This window comes from Indicator indicator, chromosome 17 (genome assembly GCF_027791375.1).
Source record: "Indicator indicator isolate 239-I01 chromosome 17, UM_Iind_1.1, whole genome shotgun sequence".
In the NCBI taxonomy this organism is placed as follows: domain Eukaryota; kingdom Metazoa; phylum Chordata; class Aves; order Piciformes; family Indicatoridae; genus Indicator; species Indicator indicator.
Window position 1 is genome coordinate 22,328,809 of NC_072026.1, and position 27,059 is coordinate 22,355,867.

General features: G+C 51.5%; 1 protein-coding gene across 2 annotated transcripts in view; it reads right to left on the reverse strand.

The window, feature by feature from the left end:
• Positions 1 to 1,392: 1,392 nt before the first annotated feature.
• Positions 1,393 to 27,059, reverse strand: part of PLS3 (plastin 3) — a 33,708-nt gene continuing 8,041 nt past the window's right edge. Inside the window, exons 2-16 of one of the 2 annotated variants that reach the window (XM_054388816.1) lie at positions 25,762 to 25,925; positions 20,933 to 21,062; positions 18,638 to 18,770; positions 16,155 to 16,236; positions 15,398 to 15,563; positions 12,776 to 12,918; positions 11,908 to 11,934; positions 11,716 to 11,811; positions 9,878 to 10,073; positions 8,615 to 8,693; positions 6,576 to 6,690; positions 5,544 to 5,677; positions 3,995 to 4,118; positions 2,964 to 3,088; positions 1,393 to 1,545 (exon numbers count right to left, since the gene is read on the reverse strand). In XM_054388816.1, the coding sequence (XP_054244791.1) occupies positions 1,413 to 1,545; positions 2,964 to 3,088; positions 3,995 to 4,118; positions 5,544 to 5,677; positions 6,576 to 6,690; positions 8,615 to 8,693; positions 9,878 to 10,073; positions 11,716 to 11,811; positions 11,908 to 11,934; positions 12,776 to 12,918; positions 15,398 to 15,563; positions 16,155 to 16,236; positions 18,638 to 18,770; positions 20,933 to 21,062; positions 25,762 to 25,925 (1,847 nt within the window). In that variant the 3' untranslated portion in view covers positions 1,393 to 1,412. The remainder of the gene's footprint in view (positions 1,546 to 2,963; positions 3,089 to 3,994; positions 4,119 to 5,543; positions 5,678 to 6,575; positions 6,691 to 8,614; positions 8,694 to 9,877; positions 10,074 to 11,715; positions 11,812 to 11,907; positions 11,935 to 12,775; positions 12,919 to 15,397; positions 15,564 to 16,154; positions 16,237 to 18,637; positions 18,771 to 20,932; positions 21,063 to 25,761; positions 25,926 to 27,059) is intronic. The other variant, XM_054388815.1, reaches the window with a different exon arrangement.

The window sequence follows — 27,059 nt, forward strand, 5'->3', positions numbered from 1 at the left end:
ACTAGATGAAAATTCCATCTTCCCAACACCAGGGGAAGACCCCATCTGCCCAATCCCATCTGCCCTACACCAGATGAAGATCCCATATTCCTAAGACCAGAGGAAGATCCCATGTTCCCAACACCAGATGAAGATCCCATCTTCCCACTCCCATTTTCCCAGCACCAGAGGGAGATCCCATCTTCCTAAGACCAGGGGAAGATTCCATGTTCTCAACACCAGAGGAAGACCCCATTTTCCCAATTCCATCTTCCCAGTACCAGAGGGAGATGCCATCTGCCCAATCCCATCTTCCCAACATTAGATGAAGATCCCATCCTCCCAATCCCATCTTCCCAGCACCAGAGGGAGATCACATCTGCCCACCTTCCCTTAATCAGTGAGCACTGCGAGCTGGCTTGCAGCTCCCAGCTTGTACTCGAGCTTCATTTGCAAAGTTAAGGAAGAAATCAAAGCCAGCTTGGACCCTATGGACTGCAGAGAGAAATTGGATTTGTTTCCATTACAACTCAACCACCTTTTAGAGCTCTCAGGGGTTTAAAAAAAAAAAGAAAGGAAAAAAAAGAAAAAAAAGAGGAAAAAAGAAAAAGAAAGAAAAAAAAGAAAAAAGAAAAAAGGAAGAAAAAAGGAAAAAAAGAAAAAAGAAAGAAAAAAGAAAGAAAAAAGAAAGAAAAAAGAAAGAAAAAAGAAAGAAAAAAGAAAGAAAAAAGAAAGAAAAAAGAAAGAAAAAAGAAAGAAAAAATAAAGAAAAAATAAGAAAGAAAAAATAAGAAAGAAAAAATAAGAAAGAAAAAAGAAGGAAAAAGAAAAAAAGAAAGAAAGAAAGAGAAAGAAAGAAAGAAAGAAGAAAGAAAGGAAAAGAGAAAGAAAGAAAGAAGAAAGAAAAAGAAAAATAAAAAAGAAAGAAGAAAAAAGGAAAAAGGAAAGAAAAAAGAAAGGAAGAAATAAAAAGAAAGAAAAAAAAGAAAGAAAAAAAAGGAAAAAAAAGAAACGAAGAAAGAAAAAAAGAAAGAATTTTTTTTTAAAAGCCCCAAAACATGCAGGGAGCATCCGAAAAGTCCTGGAAGAGAGGCAAGCTGCAGGTGTGGTGTGAATGCATTTCTGTGAGCTCCTGGGAAGTTCAGCTCTGCTGTGGGCCTGGCTGTTGGTTCAAACTCCTCTCCCTGGGAACACTGCTAAGAGCTTTGTCTTGCAAAGCAAAACCCAAGTCCTCCAAAACTTCCACAGTCCCCAGGCCAGCAGCACTCCAGTGTGCTCACTGCTGAGCTGCTCCTCACACACCCAGGGTGGCAGGTTGGGGGTTTGCTGCATTTTATTTCTTTTTTTTAATTTTATTTTATTATTTTTTTTAACCTTTTCTTTTCTTTCCTTTTCCTTTTTGGTCATCTATTTCTTTACAAGGCCCAGCTCTTTTATACTCTCTTCATTCCTCTGCCCATCAAGCAGGCAAACACGGTCATGACCATCTTCGGTTTCACCTCCACCAGGTCTTCTGGAAGAGCATAAACTCTGGCACCAATCCTTCTTGCCATGGACACAGCATACCTAAGGATCAGGGGAAAAAGGAGGAGGGGGGTGGGGAGTGGAGGGGTCAGCACTGAGACTGCTACCAAGCAACGACAAATCGACTCGATGGCAACAAAGGACAAGGCAAGAGCTGAAGGGCACCTGCAGGCAGGCTGGGGAGGGACTACTGAGAAGGGCCTGTGGGGACAGGACAAGAGGCAGTGGTTTGAAACTGGAGCAGGGGAGATGTAGGTTGGACATAAGGAGGAAGTGGTGATGGAGGAGAAGCTCAGCAGGAGCCAGCAGTGACCACTTGCAGCCCAGAGAGCCAAGCAGAGCCTGGGCTGCAGCAAGAGAAGTGTGGCCAGCAGGGCCAGGGAGGGGATTCTGCCCCTCTGCTCTGCTCTGGTGAGACCACACCTGGAGCTCTGGGTCCAGTGCTGGAGCCTGTAAGGCAAGAGTGGCTGTGCTGCTACTCCCTGTGGGAACACTCAGGTTGTCCTTTCCTAGAGGTGATGAAATCCTCATTCTGCACTGCTCGTTCTGAACCAGGTCAGGTTAAAACTACACTGGGAAATTCCAGTTCCCAAGAGGACAAATGGTTCTGACCTGACAGTTATTTCTGGGCTTTCCCCTCCCCCCTGCTTGCTTTCCCAGAACCTGGGTCCTGCATCTGAGAGCAGCCATGAAGAAAAGGCCTTGGGGGTGCTGGGGGAGGAGAAGCTCAACAGGAGCCAGCAGTCAGCACTTGCAGCCCAGAGAGCCAAGCAGAGCCTGGGCTGCAGCAAGAGAAGTGTGGCCAGCAGGGCCAGGGAGGGGATTCTGCCCCTCTGCTCCACTCTGCTGAGACCACACCTGGAGCTCTGTGTCCAGTGCTGGAGCCTCTGTTCCAGGAAGGATCTGGAGGGGCTGGAAGGTGTCCGGAGAAGGGCCATGAGGATGAACAGAGGGCTGGAGCTGCTCTGCTCTGGAGACAGCCTGAGAGTGAGGTAGTGATAGGACTGGGGGGAATGGAACAAAACTAGAAATGGGAAGATTCACTGGCTGGAAATTCATCCCATGCAAGTTCCAGATGATGGGCACTAAGAGATTGGATGTTAGGAAGAAATTCTTCCCCATGAGGGTGGTGAGACACTGGCACAGGTTGCCCAGGGAGGTGGTGGAAGCCTCATCCCTGGAGGTTTTTGCAGCCAGGCTGGAGGTGGCTGTGAGCAACCTGCTGTGGTGTGAGGTGTCCCTGCCCATGGCAGGGGGGTTGGAACTGGCTGAGCCTTGAGCTCCCTTCCAACCCTGCCAATTCTATGAAATTCCCTGAGGTGCTGCCTGTCTGAAAGGTCCAGCATTAAAAAACTGAAACCCACAGCAATGAAGTGTGGGAAAAACAGCTGCAGCTTGAGGCCAGCACACAGAAGGTTCACTCTTGCAATGCCAACCAGCTCTGGAGATAGCAAACTCACTTTGCATTATTGTGTTTGTCATCTTCTGATAGGTGGCCTGTCTTCACCAGGTCATAGTTGATACAGCCAGGCTGGATAGCATCAATTAAATCCACAACTGCCAAGCTTGAGCTGATGGTTTTGTCCTAGAGAAGAGAAGAGAGGCAAAGGTGAATGTCTGACCCTCAAAGCACCCTTCTCACCTCACCTGGGCTGCCCTGCAACATGCAAAAAAGGAAGCTTTAATCAGGCCACTTCAAACAGCAGCACCAGTGATGATTCCCAGCTGGATCAAAGGGAAAACCAAACTGCTGCTTCACCTTACTGCAGCTTCCCCCAGGAGCCCTGCCAATGGGAAGCAGTGAGTGATGTGCAGGCAGCAGCAGGAGCTCTGTCCCTCTGAGCACACCCTGAGGGACAATTCTCACCTGCAAGCTCACCAGCTCCTGCCCCTGTGCTTGCCATGGGGGACAAAAGGGGGCTGAGGGGAGACCACATTGCTCTCTACACTTAGCTGAAGGGAGGGTGCAGTGAGGTGGGGGTTGGGCTCTTCTTCCTTGTATCAGGTGATAGAAGGAGAGGAAATGGCCTGAAATGGTGCCAGGGGAGGGTTAGGTTGGAGATGAGGAAAAAAAGAGTGGTCAGAGATTGGCACAGGCTGCTCAGGCAGATGGTGGAGTCCCCATCCCTGGAGGTGTTCAAGAAAGCTGTGGCCATGGCACCTGGGGCCATGGCTTGGTGGCCATGGTGGAGATGGGTTGATGGTTGGACTGGATGATCTTGGAGGTCTTTTCCAATCCAAACAATTCAATGATTGTATGATCTCAGCCCCCACCTCTGCCCCAGAGCCCAACCATCCTGCCCTCCCCTACCAACCCATCAGCTCTCTTGCCCCAGTGTTATTCCTAAAAAGCCTCCTCTGTGGTAGCTCCCAGCACAGACTGAATCCTGGCCTGTTTAAACCCCTTTCTGATGCTCCTGCTGTTCCTCCAGCCAAGGAAATGCTTTTTTGGGCACCCCTCTCCTTTTGGATGCAAGAGAGGAACTTGTACCTTGAAGTTCTGGATGGAGGTGGACTTGCCAGCTTCTTTCAGGGTCTGGTTTACCCAGCTGACTATAATGTCATCATTTGCTTTCTGACCATCACCCAGGTCCTCCAGGACGTTCAGTGTGTACCTAAGAAGTGGCAGACAGAAAAGAAGATTAGGCTAAGTCCATGGTGAGCAGGCAGCCAGGAGGCTCTGTGAGTCCATGGCAGCTTGGGAAGTCTTTAAAGTCTCAGTTCTGATTTTTTTTCTTGGCTATTTCTGTTTAAACTCCTTTAGCCAAAAGGAATCAGCATCAATCTCCTCTGAATTGTGATTTCTGTTGGAGGCTTTCAAGTCCTTTAATATGAGCTCCAAAAATGCCTGGGCTCAGGACACCTGTCAAACTGTCCCACCACTGATCCATAGGGATAGCACATTACCCAGAAGGTGTGGATCAGCCTACAAGTTAGCATTCTGAACTCCACTGGCAAATAAGGAGCTCCTCTCCAGCTCTAGGGTGAGAGAGGTTCTCCTGCCCCTCTGCTCTGCCCTGCTGAGGCCACAGCTGGAATATTGTGTCCAGTTCTGGGCCCCTCAGCTCCAGAAGGACCTCAGGGAACTGCTGGAGAGAGTCCAGCACAGAGCCACAAAGATGCTGCAGGCAGTGGAACATCTTCCTTAGGAGGAGAGCCTGAGGGGCTGAGGGCTCTGGAGCTTGGAGAGGAGGAGCCTGAGGGTGACCTCATTGCTGGTGCTAAAGATGTGCAGGGGGAGTGCCCAGAGGCTGGAGCCAGGCTCTGCTGGGGGATGCCCAATGCCAGCACCAGGGGCAGTGGTGGAAGCTGAGGCATAGGAAGTTCCATGGAAAGAGGAGGAAAGATTTTGTCACTGTGAGGGTGACAGAGCCCTGGAGCAGGCTGCCCAGGGGGTTGTGGAGTCTCCCTCTCTGGAGATATTCCAACCCCACCTGGATGTGTTCCTGTGTGAGCTGCCCTGGGTGCCCCTGCTCTGGCAGGGGCTTGGACTGGATGAGCTTTGGAGGTCCCTTCCAGCCCCTGACATTCTGTGATGTTGTGATTCTTTTGCTGGTATATTTGCATCAATTTAGAATTCCTCAGAAATAGCAAGAAAAAGGCCAATCAACTTTACCTCTCATTAAGTTTTCTCCCTCCCCCCCCATTCCAATGCAGAAAGGAGATATTTCTAAAGCAGCCTTGGAAATGTTCCTCTCTCAATTCCCAATCAGAAAACAGACCAAGAAAGTTGTGGAAATGTCCCTGCTTAGGGTTTCTGCATGTGGACCAAATTTGTGCAGGTGAGAGAGAGCTGATGCTAGGCAGCAGGATGTTCACAGCTCCACCAGCAGCTCCTCTGGTGGGCTCTGCTCCAGGCTTCTACATGCAGCAGGATCAGCTCTGCCACACTTTTGTCCCAGGATTTCCCCCAGGGACATAGGTTTTACAATCTGCTCTGGTGCTGCAGTGCTCTAGCGGCTAAAAAAAAACCCAAACAAATCCTTCCCAAACTCTCTGTACTCCAGTCACAAGTCTTCCATGCTTGAGTCAGGTCCTACCTTCTCATCAACTGCCAGACTAAGGCCAGGGTCAGAGTGGGGTTTCCATCATTCAGATCCTGTCCTCCAATGCCAACCAGAGAGAATTTAGCTGGATGCTTTCCCAAGTCTACAGCATAGTTACAGTTTTCTAACTACACAGGAAGAGAAAAAAAAAGCAAAAAAGAGTTTAAACAGAAAAATCACTCCCAGGTACACTCACTTGAGTGGGAGACTCAAAGAAGGGTTTTCAGTGCAGCTGGGAAGGAAGAATGAACTGCAGCAGGACAGGTTGGGAAGGGATCTGCTGGAGAGCAGCCCCAAGGAGAAGGAGCTGGGAGTGCTGGTGGGCAGCAAGTTCTGCATGGGACAGCAATGTGCCCTGGGGACCAAGAAGGCCAAGGGGGTCCTGGGGGGCATTCAGAGGAGAGTGTCCAGCAGAGCCTGGGAGGTTCTCCTCCCCCTCTACTCTGCCCTAGGGAGACCTCAGTTGGAATATTGCATCCAGTTCTGGGCTCCTCAGTTCCAGAGGGACAGGGATCTGCTGGAGAGAGTCCAAGGGAGGGCTCCAAGGATGCTGAAGGGCCTGGAGCACTGCCTGGGGAGGAGAGGCTGAGAGCCCTGGGGCTGTTTAGTCTGGAGAGGAGAAGGCTGAGAGGGATCTGATCAATGTCTATCAATAGCTGAGGGCTGGGGGTCAGGAGGGAGGGGACAGGGACAGGCTCTGCTCAGTTGCACCCTGGGATAGGACAAGGGGCAAAGGATGGAAACTGCAGCACAGGAGGTTCCACCTCACCATGAGGAGGAACTTCTGCACTGGGAGGGTCCCAGAGCCCTGGAGCAGGCTGCCCAGAGAGGTTGTGGAGTCTCCTTCTCTGGAGCCTTTGCAGCCCCATCTGGATGTGTTCCTGTGTGACCTGTGCTGGATTCTCTGCTCCTGCTCTGGCAGGGGGGTTGGACTGGAAGATCTCCAGAAGTCATTTCAACCCCTAACATCTGTGATCCTGTGATTCAGTGTGCACAGCTTCTTTTCAAGGCTTTTGAAACTCTTACCTTTTTCATGTTTGCCCCCAGCTTAGGGTATGGAGGTTTGTTAACCTTGTTCCAGTCGACAGGGACCTTGATCTTCTCATACAGCTGCAGTATTACCAGGGCATCCTGGAGGTCACTGAAGTGGGAAACACCAATTAAGCCAAATGTTTCCAGAGTTAAATGTGCTCTGACACACCAAGAGTAATTATAATTATTACACTTCACAGTTGTTGCAGTTTCAACAACTCTGAAATGAAACTCAGCACGAGAAGGACCTGGAGCTGCTGGAGAGGGGCCGGGGGGGGTACAAAGGTGATCAGAGGGATGGAGAACCTCTCCTATGGGGACAGGCTGGGAGAGTTGTGGCTGTTCAGGCTGGAGAAGAGAAGGCTCCAGGGAGACCTTAGAGCAGCTTTCCAGTACCTGAAGGGGCTGCAGGAGAGCTGGGGAGGGACTTTGGACAAGGGCTGGGAGTGCCAGGATGAGGGACAATGGCTTTGAGCTGGGAGAGGGGAGATTGAGAGTGGAGATGAGGAAGAAATTGTTGAGAGTGAGGGTGGGGAGACACTGGCACAGGTTGCCCAGGGAGGCTGTGGTGGATGTCCCTTCCCTGGAGGTGTTCAAGGCCAGGCTGGATGAGGCCTTGAGCAAGCTGGGCTGGGGGGAGGTGTCCCTGCCCATGGCAGGGGGTTGGAACTGGATGAGCTTTAAGGTCCTTTCCAACCCAAACCATTCTATAGATAGGAAAAATAAAAAGGCAAAATATTTTGTAGTTTTCAGGGCAGCGTAAATGATCCAAGCTGAACATCAGCCAGCTGCTGAGCTGAAGCAGCAATCCACAACACATCCAAGGAAGAATTTTGCTACACCAAATCCAAAAGGCAGCCACATCTCTCCACTGATTACAAGCAGCTGGAGCATCTTGCCTCCTAAATCTAATGTCTCAGGTTAAACTCCCAAATTAGGTGACAGGAAATGAATTTCCAGTTGCTCAGGAAGGTCTAAATGGACTGGGATCTCAGAGAACCACTTTAGACAAAACAGGGAAAAAAAAACAAAGCACCTTCAGCCCCTTAAGGCAAGCTGCTGGTGTGCCAAGTGCTCAGAAATCCCTAAGCTAGGGACTGCAGGCAGGGCACAGCAAGCAGCTCCCACTCCTGCCATCATCCTTGCTCAAGCTCTTGGCTCAGCACTGTGAGCAAGAGGACACCAGTGTGGGTACAGCTCTAGCCTGACATAGCTGGGTCTGTTCCTTTTCTCCCCCTTCTGCCTCTTTTCCTTTCCCCCTCTTCAGCCTCTTTTCTCCTTTTTTCCCCCCTTCTGCCTTTCATCTTTTTCCCTCTTCTGCCTCTTTTCCTTTTTCCCCCCTTCTGCCTCTTTTCTTTTCCCCTTCTGCCTCTTTTCTTTTCCCCTTCTGCCTCTTTTCCTTTTTCCCCCTTCTGCCTCTTTTCCTTTTCCTCCTTCTGCCTTTTTTCTTTTCCCCCTTCTACCTTTTTTCTTTTCCTCCTTCTGCCTTTTTTTCTCTTCCCCCCTTCTGCCTCTTTTCCTTTCCTCCCCCTCTGCCCTTTTTCTTTTTTCCCTTCTACCTTTTTTCTTTTCCTCCTTCTGCCTTTTTTTTCCCCCTTCTGCCTCTTTTCCTTTTTTCCCCCTTCTACCTCTTTTCTTTTTCCCCCTTCTACCTTTTTTCTTTTTCCCCCTTCTGCCTCTTTTCCTTTTTTCTCCCTCTGCCTCTTTTCCTTTTTTCCCCCTTCTACCTTTTTTCTTTTCCTCCTTCTACCTTTTTTCTTTTTCCCCCTTCTGCCTCTTTTCCTTTTTCGCCCTTCTGCCTTTTCTCTTTTCCCTCCTTCTGCCTCTTTTTCTTTTCCCCTCTTCTGCCTTTTTCCCCCTTCTAACTCTTTTCCTTTTTTTTGCCCTTCTACCTTTTTTCCTTTTCCTCCTTCTGCCTTTTTTCTTTTCCCCCCTTCTGCCTATTTTTTTCCCTTCTGCCTTTTTTCTTTTCCCCCCTTCTTCCTCTTCTCCTCTGCCCCCTAGCTGTGCCTGTGCCAGAGCCTGGCACTTACCCATAGAGGTGGTTGACGTGGGGGTTGACCCCGAGGGAGTTCATCCAGTTGCGGAAGGTCCGTTCCTCGCGGGTCTCTCCTAGGTCAGAGGGGACAGGTTCATCACACACCAGCAACCTCAGAGTGCCACAGACTTTTCCACCTTGCAAGGCAGGCAGGCAGCCTTGAGCAGCACAGCTTCATGGATTAGATTCTTGAGCAGCAAATGGGTATTTTTCCCTGTCAATTCCTTCAAAGGAACCAGGTTGCCCTGATGCCTGGTTTTGGCTACCAGTTTGACCTCTCCAGGCCTTAGAAGAGTTTGATTTTTGCACTTGATGCAAGAAAAAGCAACAGGAAGGTCTTTTCCATGGGTGTCAGCTAACTGCTGCCTGGGAGCCAAGGCAGACAAAGACCTAACCCCAATTCTGCAGCAACCAGAGCTCCCACAAACATCTGGAGCACTGCATCCAGCTCTGGAGCCTCTGTTACAGGAAGGATCTGGAGGGGCTGGAAGGTGTCCAGAGAAGGGCCACGAGGATGAGCAGAGGGCTGGAGCTGCTCTGCTCTGGAGACAGCCTGAGAGAGTTGGGGTTGTGCAGTCTGGAGAGGAGAAGGCTCCCAGGAGACCTTCTTGTGGCCTTCCAGGATCTGAAGGGGGCTACAAGAAAGCTGGGGAGGGACTTTTGAGGGTGTCAGGGAGGGATGGAACAAAACTGGAAGTGGGGAGATTCAGATTGGATGTTAGGAAGAAGTTCTTCCCCATGAGGGTGGTGAGACACTGGCACAGGTTGCCCAGGGAGGTGGTGGAAGCCTCATCCCTGGAGGTTTTTGCAGCCAGGCTGGATGTGGCTGTGAGCAACCTGCTGTAGTGTGAGGTGTCCCTGCCCATGGCAGGGGGTTGGAATTTGCTGATCCTTGAGCTTCCTTCCAACCCTGACAATTCCATGATTCTATGATCTTGCTGCATTACTGAGGTGCTCCTGCCCATCCCAGGGAATGACAAACCATCCTAAGCCCTGGCATGGGGATTGACAGGCTGCTGGCAGCGCTCCTAACAGGTTCATGCCCCACATCAGGGCCAGAGCAGCTAAACATGCTGTCAAGTGCCCTCCTCATCCACCCCAAGCTAGTCAACACCCACTGCAGTGGAGCCGGCCACAGCCTCCTGTGACCCAAAGGCTCTTCCTTTCGCCATTCATAGAATCATAGAATCAGTCAGGGTTGGAAGGGACCACAAGGATCCTCTGCTGCCCAATGCTGCGCCTGGCACAGGGCCCTCACCTTCCAGCAGGGTCCAGTTGATGTCCTGGTTCTCAGGCTTGGTAAGTGCTGGGTACTTGTTGAAGAGGTTGGCAACGAAGGCCAGGTTGAGCTTGGGGTTGCCGCTGACCACGTCGGCCGGAGTGACGAACTGCCGGCAGCCCAGGCGCTCCGCCTGCTGCAGCATGAACTCTGCCCTCCTCAGGTCATCCTTCTCCTGCCAGGGCAGCCAGGCAAGAGGTCAGGACACAAAGCAAAGCAGATGGGGAGCTCTGGGCTTGCTGTGTGGAGTGATGATGATCACAGGATCAGAGGATGTTAGGGGTTGGAAGGGACCTCTGGAGATCTTCCAGTCCAACCCCCTGCCAGAGCAGGACCAGAGAATCCAGCACAGGTCACACAGGAACACATCCAGATGGGGCTGGAAAGGCTCCAGAGAAGGAGACTCCACAACCTCTCTGGGCAGCCTGCTCCAGGGCTCTGGGACCCTCACAATGAAGAAGTTCCTCCTGTGCTGTAGTTTCCATCCATTGCTCCTTGTCCTATCCCAGGGTGCAACTGAGCAGAGCCTGTCCCTGCCCCCTCCCTCTTGACCCCCAGCCCTCAGCTATTGATAGACATTTATTAAATCCCCTCTCAGTCTTCTCCAGACTAAAAAGCCTCACAGACTTTCACAGACCTTTGAGATCAAGTCCAAGCTCACCCAGAGCTCACAGTCCCACCACTGCTAAGCCCCTGCCACTGAACCACATCCATGCAGCTTTTAAACCCCTCCAGGGGTGGTGACTCCACCACCTCGCTGGGCAGCCTGGGACAGTGCCTGAGGACCCTTGCTGGGTCAGCAAGCTCCTGACTTGCTGTGTGGGATGATGCCACACAGAATCAGAATCACACAGAATCACTGAGGCTGGAGCAGAGCTCTGAGCTCATCCAGCCCAGCCTATGACCTAACACCACCACCCTGACCAGACCATGGCACTGAGTGCCACATCCAACCATAACCTCACACCTCCAGTGATGGTGACTCCACCACTCCCCTGGGCAGTCCATCCCAGTGTCTGATTCCCCTTTCCATGAGGAATTGCTTCCTAACATCCAACCTAACCCTCCCCAGGCACAGCTTCAGGCCATGCACTCTCCTCTTGTCACAAGCTGCCTGGGAGCAGAGCCTGACCCCCACCTTACTACAACTGCCCTTCAGGTAGTTGTAGAGAGTGAGAAGGTCCCCCCTGAGTCTCCTCTTCTGCAGGCTGGGGACTCCCAGCTCCCTCAGCCTCTCTTCATCAGACTTTCCCTCCAGTCCCTTCCCCAGTCTGGTTGCAATGGACACAAACTGGAACCCAGGAAGTTCCATCTCAGTATCAGGAAAAACTTCTTTGATGTGAGGGTGACAGAGCCCTGGAGCAGGCTGCCCAGGGAGGTCGTGGAGTCTCCTTCTCTGGGGACTTTCAACCCCCTCCTGGATGTGTTCCTGTGTGACCTGCCCTGGGTGACCTGCTCTGGCAGAGAGGTTGGGCTCAATCCAGAGGTCCCTTCCAACCCCTGACATCCTGTGATCCTCTGACTCTCCAAGTTTCTGTGCTTTCTACCTCTTCTGCTGTTTGCCCTTGGGTGTTCAAAAGCAGAAGGCAGCAAGCTCCCAGGTGGAGCAAACCCACAATTGCTTTCCCAGCCCTGTTTGTTACCTGGCAGACAGTGACCAGGCCTGCACCAAGCACTCCTTTAGCACACACTTGAGGTGTGCTCAGGTCCACTGACACTTTAGACACTCTAGAAACTCAGCTGCCAGGTTAGCTAGAGGTCAGGGATAGGGCAGAGGTGGTTTGTGGCAGGAGGACAGGACAGCCCTGGACACTTACATTGAAACCAGACATGTTAATATCAATCTGAGGCTCTCCTTCCTTCTGCCCTTTGGGTGCAATTTGATTGAGGAGGTGGAAATAGGCTCTGGAATCCTGGAAAGAGATGAAAAACCAAACTTCAGGGGTGAACATCAGCACAACCATTCCCTGCAGGCTCATTTTAACAAGTCACTGTGCACAGCTGAGTACCTTTACTGAGTTACCAAAATCTGTGAGCTTAAAGGAAAGCACAAGAGGAAGAAATCCAGGCAGCAGGAAAGGAAAGAGAAAGGGAAAAGGTTAGAAACAGCCAAGATGAAAATGATGGAGTTTAACTATTTGCTGCAAGCTCTGGGGTCACAGCTGAAAGAGGCAGTGACCCCATGCTGCTCCTTCTGCCAGGTACCCCAAGGCAGCTCTAACCCCTAAAGAAGGCTACAGCAACAGTGCCAATGGCCCCACAAAGACAAAGCTGATTCTAAAAGGTCTGAAAGTCTTCTCCTGTGCCTACCCATTAGCAGGAACTCCTTAAAGGAGAGAAGCCAGGGCTTGGCACAAACTAGGAGGAGCAAAGAGCTGCACTAATGATTGATCAGCTACAAGTCCTTTTAGTCCTCAGCACTAAGAAGGACCTCAGCACATCCTCACAGCCTGTGGCTTGCACCAGAGAAGCCAACAGTTCTCAGCAAAGCTGCTGAGCAGTTTTGAAGCTGGAAACCAGAGTGCCCATGTGTGCATGCAGGCACATGCAGAGGGGTGGGCTCTGGGCTCCCCAGGCACCTCAGTTATCAATGGATTTTCTTTCCATCCCAACAGCCCTTTAACCTTCAGTTCTCTTTCTCCTCCTCAAAACTGCTGAGGTCAGTGTCCAGAAAAAAAAAAAAAACAAACCCCAAAACCAAAGCCCAGATTGAGCAGGAGCTACCACCCTCCATTTCTCACTGGTGCTGAGACAAAAGGGCCACCCCCCTCAGGGGGAAAACCAGCTGCAAATCCCTGCACTCCCATTCTCAGCCCAGTGCAATGGACAGGAGGCCCTTGTTTGCTTTCTTTTGCCAGCCAGGAGAGCTCTCAGTACCTTGATATCTGAGCTGAAGTTATTGATCTTGTGCCAGCCTGCGTTTTCCAAGTGGAAGTTGGCCCATCTGAGGAGCAGCTCCTCTGGGGAGAGCTTCATGAGGTCCTCCAGGTTCTCCCCATCACGAAGCAGGGCAGCCAGGGCTAGGGAAAGAGAAATTCCTTGTGAGGGGAAGGAGGGAAGGGAGAAGGGAAGGGAGGAGGGAAGGGAGGAGGGAAGGGAGGAGGGAAGGGAGGAGGGAAGGGAGGAGGGAAGAGGGAAGGGAGGAGGGAAGGGAGGAGGGAAGGGGGGAGGGAAGGGGGGAAGGAAGGGGGGAAGGAGGGAAGGGGGGAAGGAGGGAAGGAGGGAAGGAGGGAAGGAGGGAAGGAGGGAGGGAGGGAAGGAGGGAGGGAGGGAAGGAGGGAAGGAAGGAAGGAGGGAAGGAAGGAAGGAGGGAAGGAGGGAAGGAAGGAAGGAGGGAAGGAAGGAAGGAAGGAAGGAGGGAAGGAAGGAAGGAGGGAAGGAAGGAAGGAGGGAAGGAAGGAAGGAGGGAAGGAAGGAAGGAGGGAAGGAAGGAAGGAGGGAAGGAAGGAAGGAGGGAAGGAAGGAAGGAGGGAAGGAAGGAAGGAAACCTGCCCAGCAGAATTGAGAGTTACAGCAGCATTTCAGGTGGGAAAGGGGAGGACAATACCAACTATTGGTTAAGTCAAAATAATCTTGAGTACTGGTGGAGTTTTTCCCAACTTAGAAAACTGTGTCAGGGATATTCTCCATTTTCTCAGAGAACAACAATTCCCTGGCTTCTCCATGCAGCCTTTCAAACTGATGAGAGCAGGCTAAATGTCAATGTGCTCCTGCCTGACTGAAAAAGTGAAGAAACAAAGAGAAATGTCCCTTCAGCTACCCCTTGCTCCCCCTGCCTTGCATTTCCCATCTAAGCCAAACTACTGCACAGCTGGGAAGCTTCAATAAGGGACACCAAAGCTCCTCCATCCAGCTGGGTGCTCTTGACTGCCCATGCAGGAACAACAGAGCTCTGGGAAAGGTTTGAAAAGCCTCTGGGAGGCTGTGGTGCAGGACCAAGCAAGCACTGCAGGGAGCTGCAGCACTGCTCTCAAAACACCAAAACCAAAGCAAGAGCTCAGCTGCACCACTGACAGCAGCAAGGAGGGGTTCAGGAGAACTGAGCCAGTTCAGACACATTCCCAAAGAGATGGAGACCTCCTTTGGTTCTTTGGGGGGTTTTTTGTTTGGTTGGTTTGTTTTGTGGGGTTTGTTTTGTTTTGTTTTGTTATTAAGGAAGATCATTGAATAATTGAATGGTTGGAGTTGGAAGGGACCTTAAAAGCTCATCCAGTTCCAACCCCCTGCCATGGGCAGGGACACCTCCCCCCAGCCCAGCTTGCTCAAGGCCTCATCCAGCCTGGCCTTGAACACCTCCAGGGAGGGGACAGCCACAGCCTCCCTGGGCAACTTGTTCCAGTTTCTCACCACCCTCACTCTCAAGAATTTCTCCCTAATCTCCAGTCTCAATCTTTCCTCCTACCCCTCAAAGCCACTGTCCCTCATCCTGTCACCCCCAGCCCTTGGTAAAGTCCCTCCCCAGCTCTTCTGTAGCCCCTTCAGGTAATGGAAGGTTGCTCTAAGGTCTCCCTGGAGCTTTCTCTTCTCCAGGCTGAACAGCCCCCAACTCTCTCAGCACCACCTTCACTCTAAAGAAGTTCTTCCTAATCTCCAGTCTCAGCCTCTCCTCTTCCAGCTCAAAGCCACTCTCCCTCATCCTGTCAGTACAATCCCTTGTCAAAAGACCCTGCCTGGCTCTCCTGCACCCCCCTACAGCTACTGAAGATGTGTAGCTGCCTCTAATCAGCAAGCAGTTTTTGCCACCCTCCCAACACCATTATGTACCTGTGGCTGAAGCCCACCAGGAAAGCCTGCCCCCAGCCCCAGGCATCACAAAGCAATGTGCTCATTCACACCACAAACCTTCGACCAGGTTTTAAACCCCTCCAGGGGTGGTGACTCCACCACCTCCCAGGGCAGCCTGGGACAGTGCCTGAGGACCTTTGATGGGAAGAAATTTCTCCTAATGCCCAACCTGAACCTCCCCAGGCAGGACTCAAGGCCACCTCCCTGGACAGTGCCTGAGGACCTTTGCTAGAAAGAAATTTCTGCTAATGTCCAACCTGAACCTCCCCAGGCACAACTCAAGGCCACTTCCTCATCCTCCCACTTGCTGCATGTGAGAAGAGACCAACCCCCACCACCTCCCTGGGCAGCCTGGGACAATGCCTGAAGACCTTTGCTGGAAAGAGATTTCTCCTAATGCCTAAAGTGAACCTCTCCAGGCACGACTCAAGGCCATTTCCACTTTTCCTCTCACTTGCTGCACATGAGAAGAGACCAACCCCCACCACCTCCCCGGGCAGCTTGGGACAGCAGTGCCTGAGGACCTTTGCTGGAAAGAAATTTCTGCTAATGCCCAACCTGAACCTCCCCAGGCACGACTCAATGCCACTTCCTCATCCTCTCACTTGCTGCGTGTCAGAAGAGACCAACCCCCACCACCTCCCTGGGCAGCCTGAGACAGTGGCTTAGGACCCACTGGTGCCTCCCACCTCCCTTCCTCATCCTCTCTTTCACCTTCATTCCTGCTGAGCTCGATGTCTGCGAACAAGCCGATCTTGATGATCTGCCAGAGGAGCCCAAGGACCAGGTGGGGCTTCCCCTCCCTCAAATCCTCTGCCCCGATGTTGACCACATGGCAGCCGATGGCCGAGGCGGAGTTCAGTGCCAGGTTCAGGTTCTCCTGTGGACAGCAGCAGAGCTGGGTGAGACACAGCCAGGGGAGGTGCTGCTTTGCCTTTCATCTAGCACCACAGAGCAGAGATTCCCCTCCCTCAGTCTTGCTCCAGGGCTCCCCACGGTCAGCTGAAGTTAGGGCTGTGGTGGGAGCAGGCTGAATCAAGAGGAACTGAACCAGGCAGCAGGGTTTAATTTCAGCCTCTGGTATTTAGTTTCAGCCTCTGAGTTAGTTGCATCCAGTGGTGCCAAGGAGGATAAGGCCGGAGAAGTATTCATTGATAGGCACACCCCCTCCCCCCCCCCAACACCAACCTGTGGCACTGTGGAGTGACTCAGAGAGCCAACCCCACAACCCACAGTGCTGGAAAGGGGCAGCACTCCCCAGCATGACCACAGCAGCACCAGCTGCAGCCAGGAAGCTGAGCATTTTTATCTTCTGAACTGTCCCCAACAGCACTGCCACAAAGCTGCCTTGAATAATTCAATACGAGTTATAAACCCTGCTTCCTTTCCAGGCTTCCACAGTAATGCCTGAAGCCAGCAGGTTGGTTGCATTCATTCTGACAGTGGATTTCAGCACCAACAAGAGAAATACCTGAATGATGAAGGGGGTCAGTTTCTTCTTGTTAATTGCTCTCTCATCAATAGTGTCCGGAACAGAAAGATTGATCATTTTGCTGGCAGGAAGCAAAAAAAAAACACCCAAATAACCAAAAAACCCAAACCAAAACCAATAATATGTAATCAATATTTAATATTTCACCTCAGCAAAACTCAAAGGACTCCTTACAACATTCACCACAGTGCCTTTCCTTTTTTTTTTTCTGTGGGCTTTCGTGCTTTGTGGGGTTTGGTTTAAAATCAAGGTTGTGCAAATCAGGAGTTAATATTTACATGCCCAAGAATGTGTTGGTAACTAAGAGCTAAGCCTGAAACCTTAAACACCTGCCTGGCCACTCCACTCCTGATCTCAGCTGCTGGAGCAAGAAGAGCATGTGAATTATTCAGAGTGCAGGCACTGAACTGGTGAAGCCTCCTTGTGACAGCCAGTGCAGAGGTGTTTCCCTCTTGGTGTAAGGATGTCCTGCTGCTGGCAAGGAGAAGCTGCTGCAGGAAAGCACAACCCCCCCTCCAGGGCTTGGTGGGAGGCACACAGCAGTGCAATCACTTTTGAGACACCAAAAAAAAAAAAACATGGCAAGGGTTCACTTGAGAGCCTGAGCTCTTTCCTGCTCTGTGCCAAAAGTGTTGAGTGACTTGAAAAGTGGGGAAGCAAAATAACCAAACCACACAAAAAAAAGCCAAACAAAATTCACAAACTAGAGAGAAAAAAAAAAAAAACAGAAGAAGGAGGGGGGAAAAGGAAAAGAGGAAGAAGGGGAAGGGGAAAAAGGAAGAGAGGAAGAAGGGGGGAGAAAGGAAGAGAGGAAGAAGGGGGGAGAAAGGAAGAGAGGAAGAAGGGGGGAGAAAGGAAGAGAGGAAGAAGGGGGGAGAAAGGAAGAGAGGAAGAAGGGGGGAGAAAGGAAGAGAGGAAGAAGGGGGGAGAAAGGAAGAGAGGAAGAAGGAGGGAGAAAGGAAGAGAGGAAGAAGGAGGGAGAAAGGAAGAGAGGAAGGAGGGAGAAAGGAAGAGAGGAAGAAGAGGGGAAGGAAAAGAGGCAGAAGGGGGAGAAAAGGAAAAGAGGCAGAAGGGGGAAAAAGGAAAAGAGGCAGAAGGGGGAAAAAGGAAAAGAGGCAGAAGGGGGAAAAAGGAAAAGAGGCAGAAGGGGGAGGAAAAGGAAAAGAGGCAGAAGGGGGAGGAAAAGGAAAACAGGCAGAAAAGGGAGAAGGGGAAAACAGGCAGAAGGGGGGGAAAGGGAAAACAGGCAGAAGGCAGGGGGAAAAGGAAAAGAGGCAGAAAGGGAGGGGGAAGGAAAAGAGGCAGGAGGAAAAAAAAGAAAAAAGACAGAAGGGGAAAAAAGGACAAAAGGCAGAAGGGGGGGAGAAAAAAGGCAAAAAGGAGAAAAGGAAAAAGGGGGGAAAAGAAAAAGAGGCAGAAGGGGGAAAAAGAAAAAGAGTCAGAAAGAGGGGAAAATGAAAAGAGGCAGAAGGGAGAGAAAAAAAAGGCTGAAAGGTGAAAAGAAGAAAAAAAAAAAGGTGAAAAAAAAAAAAGAAGATAAAAAAGAAAGGTCCCACAAAGCTTACTAAGCATCTTTTGAGTAGTGATACTGAAGTTCTCCACTGTATTAATTCACTTGCATTAAAACACCAGGCCCAAAGCACCAACCCCAAAGAACCCCTCCACCTAAAAAGCAGTTGGTGTCAAGCAGCTCTGGATGCTTTCTCTTTTCAGCATGCAGCAAAATAAGTTCCCTTCAGTAACTTTAGTGCATCTAGGATCACAAGCAGCAAGAGGGTGGCCAGAAAATGGATTTCTGGGTGAATTTTGAGGGTCCCTAACACTCCCACAGAGGTCACTGTCTCTCTAAAGATCCAAGACAGCAGCTTGCAGGGCTTGGTGGGAGGCACACAGCAGTGCAATCACTTTTGAGGCACCAAAAAAACCATGGCAAGGGTTCACTTGAGAGCCTGAGCTCTTTCCTGCTCTGTGCCAGAAGTGCTGAGTGACTTGAAAAGTGGGGAAGTAAAATAAGCAAAACAAAAAAAAAAAACCCAAACAAAACTCACAAACTAGAGAGAAAATAAACAGAAGAAGGAGGGGGGAAAAGGAAAAGAGGAAGAAGGGGAGGGGGAAAGGAAGAGAGGAAGACAGCAGCCTCCCCCAAGCTACCTATGAGCATCGTGCTCAGTTTGCACCAGGACAACCTCTGCTCCCACAGAGCACCTTCTCCCCTTCAGCAAACCCAGTCTCAAGCCCTACCAAGGACACCAAACCAAACTACCAGCTTGTGAAGCTGGCATCAGAGCTGCAGCATCCCCCAAAGCCTGGCTGACCCAGCTCCTGCAGATACCCAGCAGGCACCAAAGCAGGGGAGAGAGGTTGAAAGTTCTCCTGACAACAGCTTGGGGAAGTGAGTTTGGGGACTTTTCTGCCTCTTTTTTTTTTTTCCCCCCTTCAGTTGAGGTGCCAGCATGACTTACCACAGCACAATGCCATCTCCCACAGCTTTGAACAGGTCATCTGTGTTGGGGTTCATTGGCACGACGTGCCTGCAGTCAGGATCGTTCTCCAGGGCTTTGTTGATCCAGTTCACAAAGGCATATTTTTCTTCCTCTAAAGGTAAGCAATTGCACATTTTAAAATCTTAACCTTTTTACTTTTTAAGTTACCTTTGGCAAAGCTTTTTCCCCAAAGAATCAGTGTACAACAGCCCAGGGAGATAAGCCTCCCCTGCACTGATTAGTCACACCAAGTTTAAAGGGATCTGACTCTCCCTTCCAGTTCCCATAATATTCCTGCCATTTACTTACTACTCCACAACTTTACTACAGCCAAGTGCAAAGAGTCACAGATTGCACTGGGTTGGAAGGGATCCTCAAATGGCATCTTGTCCAACCCCCCTGCAGGCAGCAGGGACACCTCCAGCTAGAGCAGGCTGCACAGGGACCTGCTCCAGCCCCTCAATGTCCTTTTTGGAGTGAGGGCTCCAAAACTGAACCCAGGACTCCAAGTGTGGCCTCACCAGTGCTGAGTCCAGAAGCATGTCTCCAACTAGATCAGGTTGCCCAGAGCCCATCAAGATTTATCATGAATGTCTCCAGGGATGGAGCCTCAACCACCTCCCTGGGCAGCCTGTGCCAATGTCTCACCAGCCTCACTGTGCACAACTCCCTCCTGGTGTCCAACCTAACTCTGCCCTGCTCCACTTTCAAACCATTGCCCTTTATCCTACCACTGCACTGTCCCTCCCCAGCCTTCCTGTAGGTCCCCTTCAGATATTGAAATGTAGTTATGAGGTTTCCCTGTGTCCCCCTGGTGACACAAGAACTTCATCAGCAAGCACAGCTAACAAACCAAGGAAATATACACTGAATTTACACACTGCTGACCTTGCATTACCACAGAATAAACCAGGTTGGAAAACACCTCCAAGATCACCAAGTCCAGCTGATCACCCACCCTAACTAATCACCCAGTCCATGGCACTGAGTGCCTCATCCAGGCTCTTCTTGAACACCTCTAGAGATGTCAACCCCAACCCCTCCCTGGGCAGCACATCCCAATGGCCAATCTCTCTGTCTGGGAAGAAATTCTTTCCAAGATCAAGCCTAAACCTCCCCTGCACAGCTTGAGGCTGTGTCTTGTTCTGCTGCTGCTTGTCTGGGAGAAGAGCCCAACCCCCACCTGGCTACAGCCTCCCTTCAGGGAGTTGTAAAGAGCAATGAGGTCTGCCCTGAGCCTCCTCTTCTCCAGGCTGAACACCCCCAGCTCCCTCAGCCTCTCCTCATAGGGTTTGTGTTCCAGACCCCTCCCCAGCCTTGTGCTCCAGAAACCTCCTCAGCCTCATTGCCCTTCTCTGGACACCTTCCAGCATCTCAACATCTCTCTTGAACTGAGGAGCCCAGAACTGGACACAGCACTCAAAGTGTGGCATGAGCAGTGCTGAGCACAGGGCAGGATGACTTCCCTGCTCCTGCTGCCCACACTATAGCTGATGCAGGCCAGGATGCCATTGGCCTTCTTGGCCACCTGGGCACACTGCTGGCTCCTGTTCAGCTGCTGTCAATCAGTACCCCCAGGTTCCTCTCTGCCTGGCTGCTCTCAGCCACTCTACAGGCTGGGGACAGAGCAGCTGGAGAATGGCCAGGCAGAAAGACTCTCTCATTCTGTCCTGCTCTCACCTTGACGTGAGATCATTCAGCTAGCAGAGAACAGGGCAGGGCAGTAGAGAGATCTCCTGGTTTGGAGATCTAGACTCCACTTGCCCAAGAGAGGTACAGGAAGTTGTAGAGATCTCCTGGTTTGGGGATATGGACTCCAGTTGCCCAGGAGAGGAGCAGGAAGGTGTAGAGATCTCCTGGTTTGGAGATCTGGACTACAATTGCCCAAGAGAGGTACAGGAAGTTGTAGAGATCTCCTGGTTTGGGGATATGGACTCCACTTGCCCAGGAGAAGAGCAGGAAGGTGTAGAGATCTCCTAGTTTGGGGATATGGACTCCACTTGCCCAGGAGAGGAGCAGGAAGGTGTAGAGATCTCCTGGTTTGGAGATCTGGACTGCAGTTGCCCAGCAGAGGAGCAGGAAGGTGTAGAGATGTCCTGCTTTGGAGATGTGGAACTCCAGCTGCCCAAGAGAGGAGCAGGAAGGTGTAGAGATCTCCTAGTTTGGAGTTATGGACTCCAATTGCCCAAGAGAGGAGCAGGAAGGTGTAGAGATGTCCTGCTTTGGAGATGTGGACTCCAGCTGCCCAAGAGAGGAGGGGGAAGGGGGTGGTACCTGAGTAGGAGTGCTGCGTGCCCTCGCTGGAGAGCTCGGAGGTGCCCCCGATGGCACAGATCCCTTCCTTCCTGTTGATGGCTTTTCGGAAGGTCTTAGCAATGTCACTGCTCTTCACCTCTTGGAAAATCTACAATTCAAAGGGCTCTGTTAGGTAAAGGAAAAAAAAAAACAAACCTCTCTTCCATACCAGGAGAAGGACCACAGAAGCAGCCATTTCTTCTCGGCTTCACAGCAAGCTTTGTAGTGAAAAAATAATAAAAAACCCACAACAACCAAACCATCAGCAAAGGTGGATGGCACAGCAAGGGTGCAGCAGTATTAGCTGTAACATGGACAGTGGGGCAGTCATCCCAAACCTTCTCCAACCTCTTGCAGGTGCCTGCTGAAACCAAGAAGCATCAGGCATGAAGGTGAGCTCACACGCAGTCACCCGGCCGAGGAGACCCCAAAAGGCCACGAGACAAAAAAGGTGAAGCCCTCAGCAGTCAGAGCAGGTTACACATGCAGAGGATCTGCAGGACCCCAGGTGACAAAGCTGCTGTGCAGGAACCTCCCTGTGGAAGCAGCCACTCCTGTCAATGTGACTTTAGTTCACACCCAAGACTGGGGCCACAAACCCAAGGACAAGGCAACAGTCGGCTCTGCAGCAAACAGGTGGGAAACAGTGCTCCAGGGGAAGGTTCCCCCTCCCTAAAAACAGGGAAACAGTTCCCCCTCTCCTAAAAACAGGGAAACAGTTCCCCCTCCACTAAAAACAGGGAAACAGTTCCCCCTCCACTAAAAACAAGGGGAGGAAAATAGTTCTCCCCTCCTCTAAAACTAGGAAAACAGTTCCCCCTCCCCTTGAAACAAGGAAACAGTTCCCCCTCTCCTAAAAACAAGCAAACAGTTCCCCCTCTCCTTAAATCAGGGAAACAGTTTCCCCTCCCCTAAAAACAAGGGGAGAAAGACAGTTCTTCCCTCCTCTAAAATCAGGAAAACAGTTTCCCCTCCCCTTAAAATAGAGAAACATTTCCCCTTCCCCTAGAAACCGGCAAACAGTTCCCCTTCCCCTAAAAACAGGGAAACAGTTCCCCCTCCACTAAAAACAGGGAAACAGTTCCCCCTCTGTTAAAAACAGGAAAACAGTTCCCTCTCTCCTTAAAACAGGGAAACAGTTCCCCTTCCCCTAAAAACAGGGAAACAGTTCCCTCTCTCCTTAAAACAGGGAAACAGTTCCCCCTCCCCTTAAAACAGGGAAACTGTTCCCCCTCTCCTAAAAACAGGGAAACTGTTCCCCCTCCCCTAAAAACAGGGAAAGAGTTCCCCCTCCCCTAAAACCAGGCCTGGGCTAGCTGTCAAAATATTTTCAGCCTTGAGGGCAGAGGAGATGCTTCAGTGCAGAAGGACTGAAGCTGCTCCTGAACAGCTTGTATTTAATTCTTGCTGGCCCTGAGGTCCTACAGAGCTAAGAAGCTGTGAGGGTCAAAAAATGCATTGAGTGGCTTGAAAGCCTGCTGCAGCTCACAGAAGGCATTGGGTTGGAAGGGACCCAAGGTGGTCATCTTGTCCAAGCCCCCTGCAGTGCACAGGGACAGAAAATGGCAGAATTGTTTTGGTTGGAAAGGCTCTCTAACATCATCAATCCAACCACCACCCTAACACCACCATGGCCACCAAAGCATGTCCCACAGTGCCATGGCCACAGGTTTCTTGAGCACCTCCAAGGATGGGGACTCTACCACCTCCCTGGGCAGCCTGTGCCAACCCCTGACCACTCTTTTAGTGATGCCATTTTTCCTAATCTCCAACCTAACCCTCCCCTGGCACAGTTTCAGGCCATTTCCTCTTGTCCTATCACCTGATATCTAGGGAGCAGAGCCCAACCCCCACCTCACTGCAGCCTCCTCTCAGAGCTGTAGAGAGCAATGAGATCTCCCCTCAGCCTCCTCTTCTCCACACTGAACACCCCCAGCTCCCTCAGCTGCTCCTCCCCAGCCCTGTTCTCCAGACCCTTCCCCAGCTTGGTTGCCCTTCTCTGGACCTGCTCCAGCCCCTCAATGACCTTTTTGGAGTGAGAGCTCCAAAACTGAACGCAGGACTCCAGGTGTGGCCCCACCAGTGCTGAGCCCAGGGGCATATCTCCAAGTAGATCAGGTTGCCCAGAGCCCATCAAGACTGATCTTGAATGTCTCCAGGGATGGAGCCTCAGCCACCTCCCTGGGCAGCCTGTTCCAGTGTCTCACCAGCCTCACTGTGCACAACTCCCTCCTGATGTCCAACCTAACTCTGCCCAGCTCCACTTTCAAACCATTGCCCCTCCTCCTGTCACTCCAAACCCTTTCTGCACAGTCCCTCCCCACAGACCCCTTCCTGTAGGTCCTCCTCAGATACTGAAATTCCACTATGAAGCCTCTGCAGAGCCTTCTCTGCTCCAGAACCAAACCACCCCCCCTGAAAACTTAACCAAATTATTTTCCAGCAGGCTGCAAACACAACTGAAATGTCCTCCCTTTGTACCCCAGACCCCAGGGGAAGTGCTGAGGGTTAGCAAGCAGCGACAGCTCTGGTCCTCAAAATCCTCCAACCATTGCTTCCTACTGCTTGGCTTGAGGCATCTCCAAGACGTTCACCAGACCATTGCTACCACTCCAAGGCAGGCACAAGAGGTTGATTTCTTCCTTCCTAGTGGACAGTTGAAGAGTCATGGCCCAGCTCAAACCACCAGCTGCAAACATGCACCCAGCATGCAGGTGTGGACAGACTGCAAACAGGCTCCAACTTACGAGGTGGCTCCTCCGAACTCAAAAGGTTCAGAGGCTCTGAAAACAATTCAGAAGGTGAAGACAAAGAAAGAAATGTCAAGAAAACTGCTAGCTGAGAGGAAAACCTCAAAGGGACTGCCCAGTATTCAGTCATCAGAGGATGGAAAGGATGAAGGGATGGTTATGGAACCAGTAGCTCTGGAGAAATGGTGTGCTTCTGTGAAAATAAAGCAAATTAAATTCTTTTCTCACCTCTTTTTAGAGGGGAAAGGTTGAAGGTTAGATTTATTCTCCAACTTCTATCCCCTTACTCCTGTTCCATTCTTTTGAGGCAACAAACATAACTGATTTTTTTCTAGATCAGCATCTAACACTTACCACAGAATGGCTTAGGCTGGAGGAGACCTCAGAGATGATCTACTCTAACCCCCCTGCCATGGGCAGGGACACCTCTCACCAGCCCAGCTTGCTCAAGGTCTCATCCAGCCTGGCCTTGAACATCTCTAGCGAAGGGACATCCACAGCCTCCCTGGGCAACCTGTGCCAGAGTCTCACCACCCTCATACTGAAGAACTTCTTCCTCAGCTCCACTCTAACCCTGCTCTGCCTCAGCTTCAAACCATTCCCCCTTGGCCTGTCTCTAGACACCCTCAGCAAAAGTCTCTCTGCAGCCTTCCTGCAGGATCCCTTCAGGTCCTGGCAGGCAGCTCTGAGGTCCCCTTGGAGCCTTCTCCTCTCCAGGCTGCACACCCCCAGCTCCCTCAGCCTGGCCTCACAGCAGAGCTGCTCCAGCCCTTGGAGCATCTTTGTGGCCTCCTCTGGACTCTCTCCAGCAGCTCTGTGTCCTTCTGGTGCTGGGAACCCCAGAACTGGAGGCAGGATTGGAGGTGAGGTCTGAGCAGAGCAGAGCCCAGGGGCAGAATCCCCTCTCCTGCCCTGCTGCCCACACTCCTCTGGCTGCAGCCAGCACACAGCTGCCTGCTGGGCTGCAGGAGGGCACTGCTGGCTCCTGGGGAGCTGCTCAGCACCCAACACCCCCAAGGCTTTTTCTGCAGGGCTGCTCTCAACCCACTCAGCACCCAGCCTGGATTGGTGCCTGGGTTGGCCCAGCTGCAGGACCTTGCCCTGTGACTTGTTGAACCTCCTGCAGCTGACCCTGGCCTCTTCTCAAGCCTCTTCTCAAGATCCTTCTGGATGCCATCCCTGCCCTCCAGTGAGTCCAGCTCAGCACACAGCTTGGTTATCTCCAGCTGCCTCTTGAAAGGCCCTCTCCAGTCTTTAGCAAATACTTCTAAGTCCCTGGAAATACTTCTGTGTGCCTGGAAAAAAGCAGTTCCCAGTCAACACTGGAAGCCTGCAGAACTAGAAGTCTGTTTTTCCAGTTGTCACCTCATGTTCATTCAGGAAAAGCATGTGGATCTTTCTGGCTTTTGTGTAAAAAACACATATTTGCCCTCTGGCCAGATCTAAAGGCTGGCACAAAGGACTGGTCATAGGCAGAGACCTGCCCAAGGAACTAATTTTTAGATGGTTAAGTCCTCAGAAGTGATCAGTTTGGAGAAGGAAAACTAGGATTAGGTTAAGGGGTTGAGAAGCCAGGTTCAAGCTCATAGAATGCCAGACTGCCAGCTTGGAAGGGACCCCAAGGATCCTCTGCTCCAACCTCTCTAGGTGACAGTGCAGTTGCCATGAGCTGGCTCAGCACCCTGGCAAGCTGAGTCTCAAACTGCCCAGTGCAGGGCACTCCACTGCTGCCCCTGGGAGATGATTCCAGGCTCTGACTCTGCTCATGGCAAACATTTTCTCCTGCAGTCCAAAGGGAATGTCCCCAGCAGTAACTTGTCCCCATCCCCCCTTGTCTGTTCCATGGCACTCCTTGTACAAAGGGAGTCTCCATCCTGCTGGCAGCCACCCTCTGTGTCCTGCTCCATGGGGATAAGGTCTCCCCTGAGCCTGCTCTTCTTCAGGCTGAACAACCCCAGTGAATCTCAGCCTTTCTTCATATGGTGGGTCTGTCAGTCCTCCCTTCCTTAGCTTTGCTTCAAAGCTTTGTCCCCCAGGCAATTCAGAGACACCACTTACATAGACAAACTCTTCAAAGCTGATCTTCCCATCTTTATTCTTGTCACCATCAATCATCAGCTTCTGGATGATCTCTCTCACTTTATACCCAGGCAGAGGAAGGTTGGCCTCCTTGAAGAGCTCATGCAGCTCATAGTCACAGATGAACCCATTGCTGTTGAGGTCTGAGGAGGAGAAAGGACAGGAGAAGGTTTTAGGAACCCAGTAACCCTTATCAGACCAGCCCCAGAAAGCAGGGCAGAAACACAGCCCCTGTGCCCAAAAGAGCTTCCTGGAGAGCAATCTGTGCACCAGGGATGTCTACAACATCTGGAGGTAAGAAGGAATCTCCTAGTTTGGCCTCTCACAGCATAGACTCATGGAGTCACAGAATGTCAGGGTTTGGAAGGGACCTGGAAAGATCTTCCAGTCCAAGCCCCCTGCCAGAGCAGGGGCACCCAGGGCAGGTCACACAGGAACACATCCAGGTGGGGCTTAAAATTCTCCAGAGGAGGAGACTGGGAACAAACTTGAAAAAGGTAAGAATTACAAAAGACTTGAAAAGAAGCTGTGCACACTGAATCACAGTACCACAGGATGTTAGGGGTTGGAAGGGACCTCTGGAGATCTTCCAGTCCAACCCCTCTGCCAGAGCAGGACCAGAGAATCCAGCACAGGTCACACAGGAACACATCCAGATGGGGCTGGAAAGGCTCCAGAGAAGGAGACTCCACAACCTCTCTGGGCAGCCTGCTCCAGGCCTCCAGCACCCTCAAACCAAAAAAGGTTCTCCTCACGTGGAGATGAAACTTCCTGTGCTCCACTTTGTGTCCATTGCCCCTTGTGCTATCACAGGACATCACTGAAAAGAGCCTGGCCCCTTCTTGACACCCACTCTGATCAGATCCCCTCCCAGCCTTCTCTTCTCCAGGCTCAGCAGCCCCAGGGCTCTCAGCCTTTCCTCCACACACAGATGTTGCAGTCCCTTCCTCACCCCCACACCCTCCCTTGGACACTCTCTAGTCCATCCCTGTCCCTCCTGAACAGAGGAGCCCAGAACTGGACACAGCACTCCGGATGTGGCCACACCAGGGCTGAGTGGAAGGGGAGGAGACCCTCCCTTGACCTGCTGGCCCCACTCTTCTTGATGCACCCCAGGATCCCCTTGGCCCTCTTGGCCATGAGGGCACAGTGCTGTCCCTTTCTGGGGGCACCCTGTGGGGAGCATTCATCTCAGACACCCCAGGGGATGCTCACCCCAAATACCAAGGCTGAGTGGTACACTGCTCAGTGGGCACCCCCAAGAACACACCAGGAAG